This window comes from Erpetoichthys calabaricus, chromosome 8 (genome assembly GCF_900747795.2).
Source record: "Erpetoichthys calabaricus chromosome 8, fErpCal1.3, whole genome shotgun sequence".
Classification (NCBI taxonomy): Eukaryota; Metazoa; Chordata; class Cladistia; order Polypteriformes; family Polypteridae; genus Erpetoichthys; species Erpetoichthys calabaricus.
In genome coordinates, this window is record NC_041401.2 from 126,317,178 (window position 1) to 126,335,282 (window position 18,105).

The 18,105-nt window shown below is 35.5% G+C and overlaps 1 protein-coding gene and 1 long non-coding RNA gene across 6 annotated transcripts in view; one reads left to right on the top strand and one right to left on the bottom strand.

The window, feature by feature from the left end:
- The window catches only part of prdm16 (PR domain containing 16), a 445,445-nt gene extending 436,921 nt beyond the window's left edge, over window positions 1-8,524 (bottom strand). For 4 of the 5 annotated variants that reach the window (XM_051931284.1, XM_051931283.1, XM_051931286.1 and 1 more), the window contains exon 1: window positions 7,385-7,498. In XM_051931284.1, coding sequence (XP_051787244.1) covers window positions 7,385-7,478 — 94 coding nt within the window. In that variant the 5' untranslated portion in view covers window positions 7,479-7,498. Of the gene's footprint in view, window positions 1-7,384; window positions 7,499-8,214 lie in introns of those variants that run through there. The other variant, XM_028807457.2, reaches the window with a different exon arrangement.
- Window positions 7,854-12,442, top strand: LOC127529030 (uncharacterized). The gene is made up of 2 exons (XR_007935685.1): window positions 7,854-8,192; window positions 12,164-12,442. It is a non-coding gene; the product is annotated as an uncharacterized LOC127529030 (long non-coding RNA).
- The last annotated feature ends 5,663 nt before the right edge of the window (window positions 12,443-18,105 follow it).

The following is an 18,105-nucleotide window of genomic DNA, read 5'->3' on the forward strand; positions in this document are numbered from 1 at the left end:
GTAATATATTATCAACATTTAAATATCTGTATTTTTTTCTTCATGTGATATCAGCATTGTCGTCAGCTCTGAAACTTTTGAAAAGGAGAAATCACAATTGTCTAAGGTGTCATAATTTAAAATAGTTATGGCTCCCTGTCTTTAAACTGTATTTAACTAAATAAAATATAATGAATAAAAATGTTTTTTTCTTTTAATGGCAACACACAAAGTCCTATTTTTGGTTGCACTGACATGGATATATTGCTTTTTTTTAAACATGGCCCTGTGGCACAGAGACCGACCGATGTCTTGCATTGATCACAAGCCTGATCACGCTCTGCACAAATTCTACATGGACTCCCATTGTCTGGATGAGGTTTTCTCAGGATATTTCAATTTTCTCACACAAGACAAATATGAGCAGATTAGGCTGATAGCAAATCTAAACTGGCACAGTAAGGATGAGCATAAATATGTGTGTGTAGAACCGTTATATGATGGATGGTCAGAACCATTCACACCTACAGCATTAGATTCCGGAACAGCTTTTTTAATCCACATGTCCTAAGATTACTCAACAGCAAAGCATGGCAGAAACTGCATTCATGATTCTTAACGTAATGTGTGTGTGTGTATGGGTCGCATTCAAGGTATGACGTGGTATCCTTTGTCTTTGTTTGTGTTTTGCTAATATTGTACTACTGCCACTAGTCTGTGCGAGTTAGGAATTTCATTGTAATTTGTAAATTTCATAATAAATTTGACTTTGACCTTGAATAATCGGAACAGCCGGTTGCAAAAAGTAGAAGGACAGACCACTGTGATGCAAAACCTTAAAATGAATGACCACAAGTAAGCATGCCAATATGTGTCACAATGTCTAGAATTGCCAAGAGTGTGTGTAAAGATGTTTAATGAAAATAAACTTTCTTAGTTGGCCCACCAGATAAAGAATACCAAATTGAATCATTTTTACCTTTTCAGTATTTTCCCAGTATGCGTAAGATTATGTTCTGCTACATTCAAATTATAGGCCTTGACAGCATTCAGGGCACGAGCAAAGAATACACCTATCAGTCTATGAAGATACAGCATATGCTGCACCATGCATAGAACTGTTTCTGTGTATGCATTTGTCTGTCATTCTGCTAATAAAAATATAAATAATATATAATAAAAATAACATTACATGTTTCTGGTAAGCATTAGCACTCCAGCATCTTCTTGAAAAGGAAACAAGATTTCCCTTTAAAGCGTAAACAGTGTGTCAATTTGGCAGAATATACAAAGTGACTTTCTACTGAACCATCTCATTGAAATTAGTGCTTACATTTTTGGTGTCAATAAGGCATCTCCAGAAATGATTCGTTAAAGATGCGGTAAATCTTCATTCAGTCTTATATCATGTTGTACACCTACTTATGATAAAGTCATAATAAGAAACTGTAGATTTCACTACTTGCTCTGCCCAGGCTTGGCTTTTACTTTGCACGTGTTGTTGCCATAATAATCCCTGAACTGTATGAAAAGTTTTTGATAATTGGACTGAAGGATGGGACTTTTACAGAGTCAAATACCCCTGTTAGAACCCCATTGTATTGTTATATAAAATACCTCATTTCATAGTGATCAGTACATCCAAGAGTCCCGACAAGTGACTTTACGTTGGCTGATGATGTTTTTCTAGGTACACAAACTTCCTGAAATGAAAGGGTTTGCTGTAGCTAGTTGTTCATTCACAATATTCCAACCCCACAGGACTACAGGGTACACTCGATGCAGTGGATATTTGTATGGAGATGCTGACCATCAATCCATATACTCTTGGCTGAGCCCCAAGGTACTCTATTGTGACAAGAGGTGAATTGGGATAACCATGTGAAAGCCATCTGACAACCGACAGGGGTTCTGGGAAACCGGCTAATTGTATACATTGAGGCAACCATGTGAGGCATTTGTGCAAAGTATTTAAGACAATATAAGTATAATATGTGGCCAGAGAAAAAGTCCTTAAATCATTTTGAGTAATATAAATTATATTATTTTTGAAAAATTTTGATTCCGGGAATAATACACAGCATAATTAAACTATCAGAAGAAATAAAACCATCTACAGGCAGTACCAATTTGTCAATAGAAGAAAATATTATAAACACCAACCTGCTCGTACTGAGATAGAGGAACAGAAACCTGCAATGTGATTAGGCCCAAAGGCAGATGGAATTTTATTTCTTCATTTGCATTCAATGGACATTTCTTTTCTTTTTCTTTTTTTGTTGCTTATTACACCCTTCTGTTTGTTCATAACCAGTGGTTAAACCTACCACAATGTGAATTTGAGTTTGCACTTTCCAGTTGAGGGACTGTTTATCAGTCCTGAAGTGAGTGCCTTGCCTTTGTATACAGTGTATATTTTAATCCATAGTATTAATATGTTGTGTTTGACCACACTTAAGGTAACATCCCGTTTTCTGGTGTTCTATAAGTATCTATTAGCGTATAATATATGTATTACATGGAAGAAATAACCCTATTCAAAGACATTGACCACCAGTAGCAAGGGGGTAATTTCCGTTTTCAGCATTGTGAATATCATACAATGCCTGTCTTTTTCTAAATTAATTTATCTAAGCAAGCTTTTGATTAACCCAAAATTAAATATGTCTCATTAAAGTGTGATTAAGATGAATAGGACTGCCGACTTAATAATGTTTCCATAACACCCTGATATAAAAAGACAATTAAAGCATCAATCCCTCTTCCATTTTAAAGCCGCATTATTAAAGAATAGGAGTCTAATTCCGGTAGGAGCTGCGGAACGACAACCCAACCCGTGAGTATTACGCGGACTGCAGTCATTTTAGAGTTGCCACTTAACCTAACAGTAACGTTAGACGAGGGAGGCAAACCGGGGTACCTGGAGGAGAAACCCAGCAGGTCACGTCGGCAGTGGCCATCCAGGTCTGAATTCAAATTTAAATCTCCAGCTGCACTAAACACTGCACCACCGTGCCGCCACTTTCAAAATCATACTATTACACCGATAGCGCGAAACATGGAAATGGCATAATACTTCGTGGTTAGTAAATTAATCGCACCATCTTTTTGTCTCAAAAAAAAAAACCCAGCAAAGGAACACTGTGCGTTTGGCAGAGACGTTCAGATTGATGAAGGTCAAAAAAACAAGGTGTGAACATTCTTATAAATTTCTTAATTTGGTAATCGTAATCCCACCACCAACCCTCACACCCCGATACCCCCCCCCTCCACCCCCGTTCAATTGTATTTGATTTAGTTGCATATATTACTGTCCGATAGTAGAAATATAATGTCTTCGTAATGATTTTAAATACAGTTTGAAGAGAACCTAAGAACCTAAATATGACCCACTTTATTCAGACTGTCATTTTATTCAGTTCTCTTATTTTTATAATAATCGATATGCTTACAGTCCAATTCTTAAGAAAACGTAAATATAAATAAGAGTGCGGCTCTATTTTAAGTGCTCAAGTATTGTCCCAAAAGCCCATATTTACAGTATGAAGACATCTTAGGCTGTCTGCAGAAACTTTGAAAACAAAACCCTTCGTAATGAGTACAAAACTGTAATATTCGCAAGGTACATGCAGGCACATCCACCGTCCGTCTCGCTCTCGTTCTCTTTTTTTCTCTCCCTTTCGCCCTCCCCTGTAGTTATTTTTATTCTCTGCATTATGGTAATTTACATTAATAACGTAATAAAATACAATTATTTAAATCAACGCATTAAACTGAATACAACCCAAAACTCTAAATAAGTGGGGTTGCTGCATTATTTAAAATGACTAGGAAGTTTCAATCTTTAATCTTACATTTTGTAAACAAAGGTTTTGCATCTAAATGTATTTTCTTCTAATATATCACCGACTTCATAGCTTTCTGTCCTTCTGTGCAATAACAACAAAATACCAAGCAAGCCGTTCAATATGGCCTGCTATTGCCACTCTCCTACTCACTTGGGGAATTTAATCTTCAGAAACAAAATTACTATAAATGCTTCCAGTAAATTAAATTTTAAATGCCTGCCAAGTTCGTAATTAATGCATGTTTAAAAACACTGTCGCATTATAACAATAATAATGAATAAAAACAGAATAACTGCATTTGCCGATTCGCTCATACTGTACAGCAGCAGCTGCGAAATGCTAATAGAGATTTTGAACAAAATAAAAAAAAAATGACCATATTTAAAAAACATATTTTTAGATAAGAAATTGAACAGCCCTACTTTATTGTCAAAATTAAGATGTGTTCAAACTGCTTCATCTCATAATTAATAACAGGATCCTACAACCCAACTAAATATTTCTAACGAGAGGCCACGCAGAGTTCTCAAATGGATAGTCACTTAAACCGAACAAGCAGACAGGAAAGAGGCCAAGTCTTCCGAATATTCGAAGGGAAAATTTCCATTATTGATTTAGACACAGGCTACTTCTTTATTACCAGGGATGTACTCAAATTATAAATATAATACAGCTATAGCATGTTAGACGAAATTAATATTTCTGAAATCATTTTTAAAAATGCACATTCCATTAAACTTTATACACACACTTCATAAATGTGCTTGTGTGTATGTACTTGTGAATATAGATAGATAGATAGATAGATAGATAGATAGATAGATAGATAGATGTGTGTGTATGTGTATGTAGCTCATATGTATTATATATATATATATATACATAAAAGTATATTTATACTGTATCTATATGCTAATCTATACCAAAAATACTAATGGTGCATAATGATGCATAATTAAAATTGTGCATAACTTTGTATTGCAAACTTTATTATTATTATATTATTATTATTATTGTTGTCCATTGTAATATGAGTAACACGCTTTCTACAGCATACTTTGCTTCGACATTAATAATGACAGAATAAAAACACTGCAAGGAAGCAGATCCATTTCCTACGACTCGGCCCGTGTCCATTCCGTCCGGCCCGTCTGGTTCACGTTCATAACTTTCTCCGCCAGACTTTTCATAGCGGCTTAGATCTACTTGATGTCCTACAAATGTCACGAAAAAATTACATAAATAACAGACTGTAAACCACACACACACACTTTCTTACTTTTAACTATAGGAGAACACGCTGAACTTTTTGTTTGGCATCCTGGCTCGAACTCTTACTAAGCAGAGTGCATAGTAGTAGTTTTCTCAACAATTCGCATTTATTAATTCCAAAATCTGTGAACTCGACTCTTGGCCTCAGGTGCAGCGTGCTTTTTGTTCGTTAAACTGCGCGCATCTGTAAAGCAGACAGAAGCTATGGGGCATGTGGCCAGTACGAGGCGCCCACAGGTGCTCCAGTTTATTATGCCTGTGACGCTGGGTGCACCTTCATCAGACCGCATTTCCCTTAAAATAATAACTTGCTTTTATTAGTGAAAAGATGAATAATTTCAAAGGATACCAAATGTTAGCAAAGAAGGGAGTAAAGAAAAGTTAGTAAATACTGTATATAATGAAACATCTCCCGAAATCAAGTTAAGAGGTCTGTCATTTCTGTACATTTAGATATTACAATTATAGTCTGAAATTTTACGATTGAAATGTAAGATCTTTGTTATTATCATTAAGCATGCATCCATTCACCCATGTACAACTGTAAAGAACTACCAAGTTTTATTTGTAAGACGTAAAATGTGTCGTGTCACGAGTGGTCTAATATGCACCGTGATATGAATATATATTTTTATGCATTTCTTAAGTAACCTCCAAAAAGTAGATTATCCATCCATTATCCAACCCGCTATAAAAGTAGATTATGCTCTGTATATTTATAAGCCAACAAAAAAAAAAAAAAAAAAATGTAAGTACGTGTCAATAAAAAGACGACTAATAGCACAAAAATGTAATGCTGATTTCAAATTAGAACATCTTTAGCAGACTGATATTCTTTAATTACCACTAATTTTTAGCACGCGCTAAAAATGAGAGACACTTCCCTGGTAAATGTTTGGAAAAAATATATAAGTTGTGTGTGTGTTTATTTATTTAAATTGTATTAATTTAAATAAATATCTCAATGGAAAATAGTAAATACTGATAAAGTAGCCTATACATTTTTTGTAGACTCGATTAAAATGGGTAGCATTCTAAAACTCGACATTGCTACACAGAATGATCACAGTCACTGACATTTAAACAAATAACCAGACGACACCCTCCGTTAAAGAAAGTCCAAGAAATCAAGGAGAATTAACCTTCAGGGGCACCTCAAACCGATGCCTTCTTACTGAATTTTAAAGTGCACTTATTAATTTACTGCAATATTATTGTCTTTATAACAAAATTAGTAAGACCTTATAAAATCCATAAACATGCAGTATTTTTCCTTAATTTCGCTTAACAATACATTTTATTAGTGTAACATTTTTATATGCATGCTGCGCCAGCTGATACATTGCTTTTAACGTAACAATAAATAATTTTAATTATTGACTGCAGCTAAATGATCCGGTTGTGCAAGTGACAACATTTAGCCTATGCATATACAAATCTGTAAATTGGCGGTTTTGCACGAATTTAAATCTTGCTCTGACAATGTTCATGGTTTTATAACAAGCAGTAATAATAACAATAACAAAAAAAACCACTTAGTAATAAAAATCGAAGAGCCTTAGTTGAAACAGAATGTCCGATAAATGCATGTGCTCTTCAAATTACGAACAAGATGTACGTCTGAAGAAACTGAATGGGTCAAATAATTATCCGTGATTGTTTCAAAATAAATTAAAATGTCAATCAGTCTGTAAATAGAGCTTAAAATCTAAACGTCGGCAGATTGATTTTCGTGTATAGAAATGTGCACCTTTTAATTATATTCGACCTGAAAAGAAAATAGCACTTCTGAATCCAGTTTTTCCGCAGCAAAAAAGAGGATTACTCAATTTCATCTTCATTATTCAGTTTTCTTCTTTTAATTTTCTGAAGGCTAATAGCGACTGAATAGGATTTTGAAGTGTAAACGGAATTACCAATTTAAATAGACAAATTGAGTTGAATATGGCCATTATGAAGAATCAGCTACTGAAATCAGATTAATAAACATCCACTTTTGACAAACGGCGCCTGCAATTACACGGCTGCTAAACACTTTTAAAATCAGAAATACGCTTTTATACTTGCATCTTGCTTTCACATTAAAGTAGAAAGTGCGGGGGGAAATGCATTTCCAAACTCTCACACATTGAAAAGAGAAAGCAAGAGACTCTAGAAAATCCTATATGAATAAATGAAAAAGAAAACAGATGACAAAGATTCCGCCTTTCACATGCAAATGAAAACAAAAGTTTTAAATACTCAGAAGTTTGCAACAGTCCACACAAACGCGGTTTCGTGCTCACCGAATATTATCGATTGGCATTCCCAGAAGAAAAAAAAGGAATTACACTGAAAACAAAAGAACGCCCCCAAAATATCTCCACAGGCGCAATTCATCCAAATGCAAAAACACGATAACAAACCCCAACACGAAAACAGATCGAGAGAAACTCCGCCATTAAGGTTTTTTGCGACAATTTTTCTCTCACATACAGGGTCCCCCCGAAGTGCGCTGAGCTCGCCGTGTTTTCAAACAGAGCGTGTAACGAAAAGCCTCCTTGTACTCCCGCTCTGTATGAGCGGTGCTACAGCGCCCACTATTTCACAAGGCAGGAATTCTATTTCACAAGACTTGGAACGCTCAGTAAGAAAAAAAAAGTTACTATCCCTTTCGTCAACTTTTGGTTAACTTTCGCTTTAACGATTCTGTGCAGTTTGCAGCAGTTCATCGGACTCAGTCGCCGAGATTACAACGTTCATTTCACTCGGAATTACAACATGTTTCCTGGTCCCCCAAAAGAACTGTAACGCCACAAGTCAGACACCGGTACAAATGTTGCACCCCGTCTCTCTCTCTCCTGCTCTCTCTCTCTCTCTCCAACAAGAAACTTCTCATGTTGTGTACCAGCAAGCGACAACAGCCAAAAAGGGGGTGGACATACACGCTGTGATATATTTTAGCTTCTTAGTTGATCAAGAATAATAAGAAAAGAAGGGGAAAATGAGCGCTACTTTTCGATAAGGAACTGATCTCTTGGAAAGGGACACCTCTGCAATCTGCCCCTCGGTTCGGAGGGACCCGGCTGCCGGGTTTCAGCAAGAAGGAACGGGGTAAGAAAGGAGAAGGACCTACTTTTGGCCAGTTTTCTCGCCCTCGCTTTGGATCTCATCTTGTCGGCTTGTAGACTCCTCTCGTCCTCCTTGAGCTCAGAAGCAGCAACAACACTATCTTCATTTCAGCAGCATTGTCAGTTTGGACACCTTCGCACATGCGCACAGGCCATTCAATCTGACACCGTCGCCAGGGCCAAAAAACTTTCCAATGTATTCATCATCATCACTTTTTGTCCTATCGTCTATCCTTTAGATCACTTATCTCTCCCCCCTCCTCTTTCTCATTCGGAACCATCTCAGCGGTTTTTTTTTCTTCACTCACTGTTTCTTTAAGAAGAACACTTTCTTCTGATCACTTTGGTGCTGGTCACTCGTTTTAGGACATACGATACGAGTCTCATCCTTAATGGTGGAGAGGGTTTGCTTTAGCATACGTGTAAATTACAGCCCTCGCAACTTGCCACACAACCTATAGCTGACTAGAGAGGTATGGTGTAACGCTGGCCTGGATGCCTCTAGGATGCTTGTATTTTTATTTTACTTTACCCAGTATGTCAATGGTGTACAAGTTACAGATCGGAATGCTGTATTTTACTATAAAAATTTGTAATACCGTTGCTGTAAATGTGACTATATTGCTAACTTACTTGAAAAGAAAAGTGGCCACTGCAATATAAATGCTGATACGACTCTGTTTTTATTTTCTTTTTTACACTATTTCCAATGTACTCAATAGCACTGTAAGTTTGACTTTTATTATTCCTGGTTGTATAGAATTACAATATTAACATATATGATCCATTCATCGTTTTTTTTTTTTTTTTAACTGGCATATCCTTTTTAGAGACGCGGTGCAGAGACAGAAAGATAGATCTGGATTTCAGGTGAAGGTTGATAACACTACACTATTAAAACGGACTCTTTTTGCTCAGGTAGCTTTGTTGTCATATTTTTTTTACCTGTCTTTAAAAGGGCATGATTATCGATCTTGACAAACTGTTACGGCATCCACATATATGACTGTAGGGCTTTAGAAGGATGACATTTTCTTTTTTTTTTCTTTCTTTTTTTTCTTTGACATTTCAGGATTGTTGTTCAGTTTTGTTATTTTGCAGTAGCTTCTTGTCATTTTAACATGGCAAACAATCCTGCAGGGAAGTTATACTGAAAATTCAACCTATATTGCTGTTTTATTTTAACCTAAGTTTTGTAATGTGCTGGTTGTCCATTTAGTAGTATAAGGCACTTTGATGCACACCAGGTGTGGCATATTCCCGCCTTCTTAAAATTCTACGACATTAAATAATATATTAAATATGTATATTTTTTACTAACAACTATTTTTAAATATATACGAAAGAAACACAACTCAGTGCTATTTCTATTTTGAAATAATACGTATTAAACAGAAAACAGTTATAACACCCATTCATAATCCAGTGTTGGATTCCTTCCATTAATTGTGCGCAGGAATTCACTACACCTGAGTATGAAGAGCTCTACAGATAGACGCGTAACACACCTAAGCGAGTTTTCTTCTTTCTTTTTTTTGTCAGTTCACATTCTCACTGTCTAGTCATTCGAACCCTTTGCAATGGCACATTTGGAGGGTATTTGGTTACACAAGCGGCTTGCCCTTTTCCCTCTATCACTCTCTGTCAGTCTGTCTAGCCACTACACATGTTTAATTTTCTACTTTTCCATTCTGGCAGTGAGCAAACTATTAATGTAAAATTAGCAAAATCTCCAAAAGCCGTTTATTAAATCAGATTTCTTTGCCTGTGAAAATATCTTATTAGTTTGAAATTTCTTAGTGATACATTTTGACATAAGTCATTGTTTTCTTAGACTTTTCTCCCAAAATAAAGGCTTCATTTATGTGTTATATGACCTTGGCTTACTGGTTATTTTTCAATACCCTATGAGTGGCCACAAGCCACGATCCGTTAATAGTATCCCGCTAATGCTACCCCCGGCACACAGACACACACGCAAACACACGCGCACACACACAAGTAACACTCACCCGCGGTTTTGACACCATTAATTAAGATTCATCAATAAATGCAAAGTAAAATGAAAAGCAGATACGGTTTTAGCAGAATGATGTAGCACCCCATAGGCACACGGTCAGTATGGTGGGCTCTCTTGGTTGTAATACTGTGAACACACTTCTCAGTACGGGAGATGCGAACAGGGTCGAGAACGGCAGTAGCCTTCACTTGCGGGCGCAGGCTTGCTAGATTTCATGTACACCTCTTGGTTTTCATGAGGTAAATAAAATCGTGATATTCGGACTATTCTCATCCTCACCTAGAAAGCTCACTGCCTAACTCTGTTATTATTATTACTTGTAGAGCATTAATAAGCGAACTCGGTAGAGGTTTTATCGATAAGTGTTAGAAGACAAATAGGCACGTGCCTTTAAGTGTGGTAAGTATAACCTGTTTTGTTTCAATAAACTAACCTGTACGTGGACATTCTTAATCATGTGTTTAAATTCAAGGCAGACGCATTTTTAGTCAACACGTTTAAACAATCATGACATCATTTTCAGCAGAGGCTCGTCCTTGCATTTGGTTCGTATGATGATCATAACAGGATTTTAACAATAAAATAAGCTAATGATGCTAAAAATAAAATAAACAACCAGTAGTTGTGCCGAAAACTAATAATGTTTGCTGAATCTTCAAGGTTTGCCGCGGCATACTGCATGTAATTCTATAGATTCTTACCTCGAAGAGAATGTAGAGAAATGACCAATAATTTTAAAAGTATGTGTTAATGATTTAAACTAAATGTGAATAAACGATTAGGAAAACGTAGCACAGACAAATTATTACAACAGATGAACTTAGATATGTTGAACTGGTCGGGAACTTGGAAAAGTTACATTAATTGCACTGCTATTGCGTGTTCGTCGTGGCATTCATTTGTTCATTATTAATTGCTTTGTATGTTTAAATTAATGTAACATTTAAAGCTAAAATTAATATTTTTATACATAAACGGGCGGGAGTGCCAAGCTTTTAAAAGCTACTTAGTACTGTTGTGGGCTTTTTCTTCTTCTCACATTTCATTGCGTTTAGTCTTAACATCCACACCTTGTGCTAAAATTCCACAACACTTTGCAAGAAAACCTTTTAAAATAAACTTTTCGTTTATATTATTGATTTTTGGAGAATCACGTTTACCCGCGTCGTTGTATTTAGCAGTATTCCCAGTTTATGAGATTTGGTAAGTAACAATTTTATAAGGGCACTCCATTCTGTTTTACCTGTCACCTCTTTCTTAATACAAATTTGGTTTTACTGTTCAGGAATGGCCACTGACTCACGGACAGTGTGTGTGTGTGTGTGTGCGTGTGCGTGTGTGTGCGTGTGTGTGTTTGAGGTGGAGGCTGGTGGCGCTGAGGACTGAGGTCAAGAATGTGTGGAAAACTTCTTGTGCATTTTTGAAGAAGCGTTTGTAATACTAGAATTCATTTCTCTTCAAAGCATACGCACTGACATGATGTTTAATTCTGCATCTTTAAAAAGTAATACAGTATTTCAGTGATGCACGTGTTAAACTTGAAGGCCAATTGCTAGGTAAAGGGTTGAGCAGGCACTTTCTTTCCAAGAGCTGAACTGTAATATTCAATTCTACAAATAGTTACCTGGTTTGGCTCAACTGAATGTGCGTGAAACACAATGTCTCAGTGACAAAAGTAATACGGGAAGAGATTAGCCCGTCTTAGACTCCATCATTGCTGTTACAGAGCTGGGGCACAAATGTCACCATTGCCAAAATGCAAAGTAATGTATACCGATTATAAAAACGCAACCAGTAAAATGATAGGCAGCGTGTTTATTCATATATGGTTAATTATTAAGATCAAGCAATATTAACATTGTTATTTTTTAGAGCAGTGACAATCACTACATGATTACTTATAAAGTTTTTCTTTCGTATATATTTTCTTACAGATATTATCATTCTCGTACTTATAGCAGCTCTGTCTGTACACCCACGTAAACCCCGGGAGAATACGAAATTCCACACAGAAGACGATACAGCCTGAAATCGACCCTGCGGGCTCAAGTGCTACGAGGCGACAACAAGTCCCACAAAGCCACCCTGCCGTTCGATTTATACATTTTGAACTTGGTGTATGTGCATTTTAATGCCTTTCTGTACACGATTTTGAGCATTTTTGCAAAGCTTTAGTTGTGTTGTCCAATAAATTGAAAACAGGTGTGATCCTATATGAAGTAAGTCCAAATATAAATATGTCAAACATTTTTCTTAAAAAATATGGGAAAAATTTTAATTATTGACGTATATATATTATAGAAATCTTTGGTAAGAAAGTTCTACGGAAAGCGTAAAAAATAGTTTTACAGATTCATACCCTCCTTACAAAAGATACACAAGATGTGTTGTATAAATGCACATTGCTACCACACCTTCCATATGTACTGTTTACATACGTTTATTTTTCTGTACTGCCTTATTTTACATGCATTCTGTATAGTTAATTTGATAAGCATCCTGAAATTTTGGTATGATGTTTTTATTCGGCAAAGGTGACGCTGGGGTGTAGAGACTAGTGTGTCTTTGTTTTTAACGCACGTACAGTACATGTTTAGGTATAAATAGAGTTCCACTTTAATATGGGTTGGACAGCTTCATCATAGACAGTATTTATTTACGTATTAGTTTTAATATATTCACTGTAACATCAGACTTGAATAATTTTAAAAAGAAAAGAGAAAACAAATTATTTACCATGGACTGAAAAGTACCTTTTATTTTCTCATGCAGCAATTTCCAAATTATACGCTGTAGTCATCAGCATTGACTAATTTAATTAATCTGAACATATGAAATAAGTTCAAAGAGCTAGATGCATGTGGGACAGAAGAGGAATAAAGACAACATTTATGTATGTATTTATTTCAGTGAGATTTCAGATTAGAATAGTGCTTGCAGTACAAGTGTTCTCTTCCCGGACAGATATTCCCTTATGTTATTCTTTACCACACAATACAGAAATCGGACTCCTATAAACTTTTCATTTATTTTTCGTTATGATGTCTCTTACAAGCGAAAGAGAAATCACACCGCTGCAAAATGGCTGTAATTAAAAGGCATTTGCAGGTTATAAAATTCTGAAGAACGGTGTTGGCTCTTTTAATGAATAGCTGAACAAACTGCTTTTTAATCCCCAAAGACAACATAGGAGCTCTTTCCAGTTGCAGCGGCATCAATTATATGGGTTGTTTACAGACCCTTAAGTGTAATCTCTTTTAATATATTTACCTCCTTTGCTATGCATAAAAGTCGTCTATTCAAACCGCAGTTATTCATCTACTCATAGCAGCACCTAACCATTTTGTAGACTTCATTCAAAGCGAGAGATTTTTTTTCTGTCATGAAAAAGCATGATAAAAGCTAGGATAATGTTCTTACATCCGAGGTCTCTCACTTCTGCACATTCTAAAACACCACTGCACATTCAGTATTGTTTAAATAAGATCTGTCGAACGTTTAAGGGTATAAAATTATATTCAGGAGACTTCACTCTAGGCAAGGCAAGTGTTGCAGCCAAAAATGATCAGTAATCTAACGACAGATACAGGTGTACTAAAAATATAATAAGACAGAAAGAAAATATAAATTTGATAATCATGAAGTTGTTCAGGACACAATTATTCAATAGCTGTCTTCTCGATCAAAAATATCCTGTCGTGAACAAAGCTTATAAACGTATGAAATGAAATTGTCGAACAGTAAACTGTAACAACAAATAAAATACAAGATGATTTGGATTAAGGCTGGAATAATGGAAACGGACTGCATAAAAAATAGAAAATATAAAAAAAACGCTCTTTTACTCCAAATTTCCAATTGTTAAAAAATAGAAAACGAATTTACAAATGCATGTTTAAGCATCATGAGCAAACAAAGACTACACTGTTTTGCAGGTACTTAAATGATGAGTAATGGCCATAAAAATAAGAGTGAAAATACGGGCAGAGGATAAAGTATATTTTCATGTCACAGATTTAAAAAGGTTAAACGAACCTGACAGCATCCATTGAAGCAAAGTATAAACATAAACAAAGGAAAAGAAGATCGGTGAATTAATAAGCGATAAATAAAAAAGATTAATGATGAAAAATGACATTAAAAGACAACACAAATTAATTATAATTAGGCAATTAGCTGCGCGATTAAAAAATAAGGAAGGCGTCCTTATTAAACAATAGAAAGAAATAGCGCAAGTCATAAAAAAAAATAATAAGACTGCATTTTTTCATTGAACACTTAACATCATTTTAAATAAACTGTTAAACAGACACTGACCAAGCAACCCGACAAATTTTTCTCTTTTTTCTAAATGAATGGTTTTTACGATCTAGAAAGGAAACAAGACCGAATTTTGCATTTGTCCATGCTGGTAAGGGATATATATATATATATATATATATATATATATATATATATATATATATATATATATATATATACCCTTACCAGCATGTGTGTGTGTGCGTGTGCGTGCGTGTGTGTGTTCTGAAATCTCACTCTACATTACCGTTTTTCTTAGAGTCAATCTCTTATTTTTTCTGTGCTGTAATAACAGCTTCGATTCGTTACACGATAGCACCGCAATTGTTACAAATAACGAGCTGACTTCGGTAAAGCGAGTCATTGTTGCTGACCTTTCACTTGTTAGAGGGGTATTTCTCTGTTATTTAAACACTGAGGGCTCAGGAAACCAGGAATCAGGTAAAGGAACAGTTTAGGACTAACATTTTACTAGTAGGTTTTGGACTGTTGATTTTCCTTTCTCTCTTTTTCTCATCATGTCGTTTGACGTGTTCGTCTCCCAAGAAGAGCTCGGCAGTTCAGATATAATTATTTAATAAGATTCAAGACGGCCGACAGTTTGGCAGATGACCATTTAAAAAATAATCTGTCTTCCAAGAAACATTCCAGTACGCTGAAAGAATCTCGAAGATTTTATTTCACAAATGTGATTGTGACATTTTACTAAATAATGAAGCTGATTGACAGAAATAGGTGAAAACGATTTTATTGTGGAAAATGAAATGTAAATGTCCACACGAGCTTTGTTCTCTACAGGAAAAAAAAAGAAAGAAAAACAGCAAGTTGTCAATATTCAACAATTCTACTACCTTTTGCTTCCAGTTCGCTGCGTTTAAACACCAATGTCTTCACAGAAATGTGAAACCTTCCTTGAAACAAAGAAATACTGGCAAGTGAATTATGTAGCCAAAGTATTGTGGCGGTGCTCAGTGTTAAAATGCGCCACAGTAAGAATGAGCATTGTGCTTTGTACATTTGCGATTTTGCAAACTTTTCAGTATTGATATTAACTAAATGACTAGAAACAGTCTTTTGGGCAATTTTAATGCAAATCTATTTTAGGTACCTCGAATAGCAAAAGGTGACTGACAAAATCTTTTATTTGCTTTTGACAAGTCTGTTCTTGACGAGTGTGTGGACAGCAGGCGAAGTCATTTCAAAAGTGACCATTTATCTGTTATGACAGCAGTTTCTACTACAGCTACAACTGAAAATACAAAACGAGCACACGACTGGAGGACATCAGGATACACATACATACTACACCCTCATAAACAATTTCAAAAATGGTCAAATGTGCTGTAACAGCACAAGCACCTATATAAGGTGATATGATGAAACAAACTTGCTTAAACCTACAATAGCTTCCATGTTAATGCCAGTACAACCTTAACCCAACAACGAAAGTCACAGTAAAAAACTTTTTCAGAACAATATTTAGGACAATAACAGTAAAAATGATCGTTAGAGAGAATGACGATGAATTTTTAGAACAAATATTTCCTTATCACTCGATACATGATATGTATATCAATATAACTGTATCACTTTTAAGATGTGTCTGTTAACATTGCTCCAGGGACCCCACACAACCGAAAATGTAATGCATTCATTTTAATGCCAATATTAGTCATCCAGACTGTTGTATAAGCGAAACCTTCTGTAACGCGTTCCGTTTTCCCAATACTGCAGATGTCACTCATAATCCGAGGCTCTTGGGAGTTTAGTCTCTTAGCAGTTCCTGCGGTTTTACATAACCTATTAAAATCCAGTGCTTTGTCAGCTACCTATAATGCTACTGGAAGTTATGTTACAGTTTATTTACATGTGTTGTGGTTCAAAAGTGTCTGTGTGTGCTTCGTTTTTCTATGCTGTATCTTCGTGATCATGTGAATAGTGATATAATCACCAAAGTGTAAGTATGGTGTGTGTGTGCTTTGACGGTGTGAAGCAAAACCTAAACATCGTTTATACACTAATAAATGACTATAAATATACTAACTAAACAAAATAGCCGGGGTCTGGTTAAAAAAAAAAAAATACAGAGCGTTGTTAGCAGCTGGCATTTATTTACATAGAGCATAAAACAGAACATGACGTTTTTCATTCATTAAGGTATAATATTTGGATAATGCGTTTTAAATAAATAAATAGCAGTAAAGCATCATGTAAATATCAGTATTTTTTTGCGAGAAAACGAAGAATTTGATGATTGAAACCAAAAAAAAAATAAAATCAATTAGCTGGCTCCAGTCTCATTAGCAACAGAGACCACTTTATTGTGGTATAATGTCCCTTTTGCCAACGAGTACTAGCGCTGGCGTTTGATCAGCCTATCCTATTTTCTCTCACTGTCTAATGAAGGTACAGAAGCGATTGCAGTGAAGTTGTCTGGGTAATTATTAGCCTTTAATTGGGTTCAAGACCTTGTGTGGCTGTGGGAAATGGGAAATCTGACCGCTAATCCCAATCATTTTTCCCTTTCTTTTAAACAGCCATCGGCAAAAGAAGGAGTTGGACAGGACCAGCTAGACCCAGATTGTTACGAATCCCGAAATACATGGTGGAGCAGAAAAAGCGATAGATAGATAGATAGATAGATAGATAGATAGATAGATAGATAGATAGATAGATAGATAGATAGATAGATAGATAGATAGATAACTTTCTAAACATAGTGTTAATCGCCACCTAGAGCACACGCGATACACCTGACCCAAGTTTGCGCCGTCATTTTAAAGCACAAAAATATAAGCAAGTTTCATGTTAAGAATTGTGAACTGATCTATTTTATGGTGGGGGAAAATACATAACATTCATCTTTCGTTTAATCAATATCATTGATATATCGATTTGTGCTACGTTTCAATTTTTAGTTTCTGTTTCTTTTGAAACTTTAATTTCAAAGTTGAATATATTACTAAAATCACATGTTCACATGTACCTGAAGTGAATCGGCTTGTATTTACCATCAAGACCTAACTTTATTACGATGATTATTAGAATCAATCATTTTCAAAAGTGCCTCAGTTTTTTGTTTTACCAGCAGACGTATGCAATTTGATGACATCCTTCATTGTTCTCATTTCGTCGCCTGCCTTCATTGACCGCTTGGTGCCTGGAGAATTTCCGTGTTTGATTTCAAGTGTTTGTTTGGTTAAAGTTCAATACGAAAAGGTGACAAACAAAAACTTACTTTTCATTCTATTTTTATACAGAGGATTGTGCAAATGTTACAGAATACAGGAAAAAAACTCTACACGCGACACATTGTCTTAAAAAGTATAGAAAATAAAGGCGTCTCCCTTTGCAAGGTTTATAAGCTTTTTGAGAGTCCACAAAAGGCACACAAAAAGTGTTATCTTAACAGAAAATATGCTAACGGGAAAGCACAAAATAGTGAAAAATCTTTGAAGAGCAAGATCATATTCTTCATAGCTTTTCACTGCAGATGATTGATAGCAACGAAGCAATGGGTTTTTGTCTTCTTTTCCTTCAAGACCGAATTCCATCTGCTTGACTACAATTTACT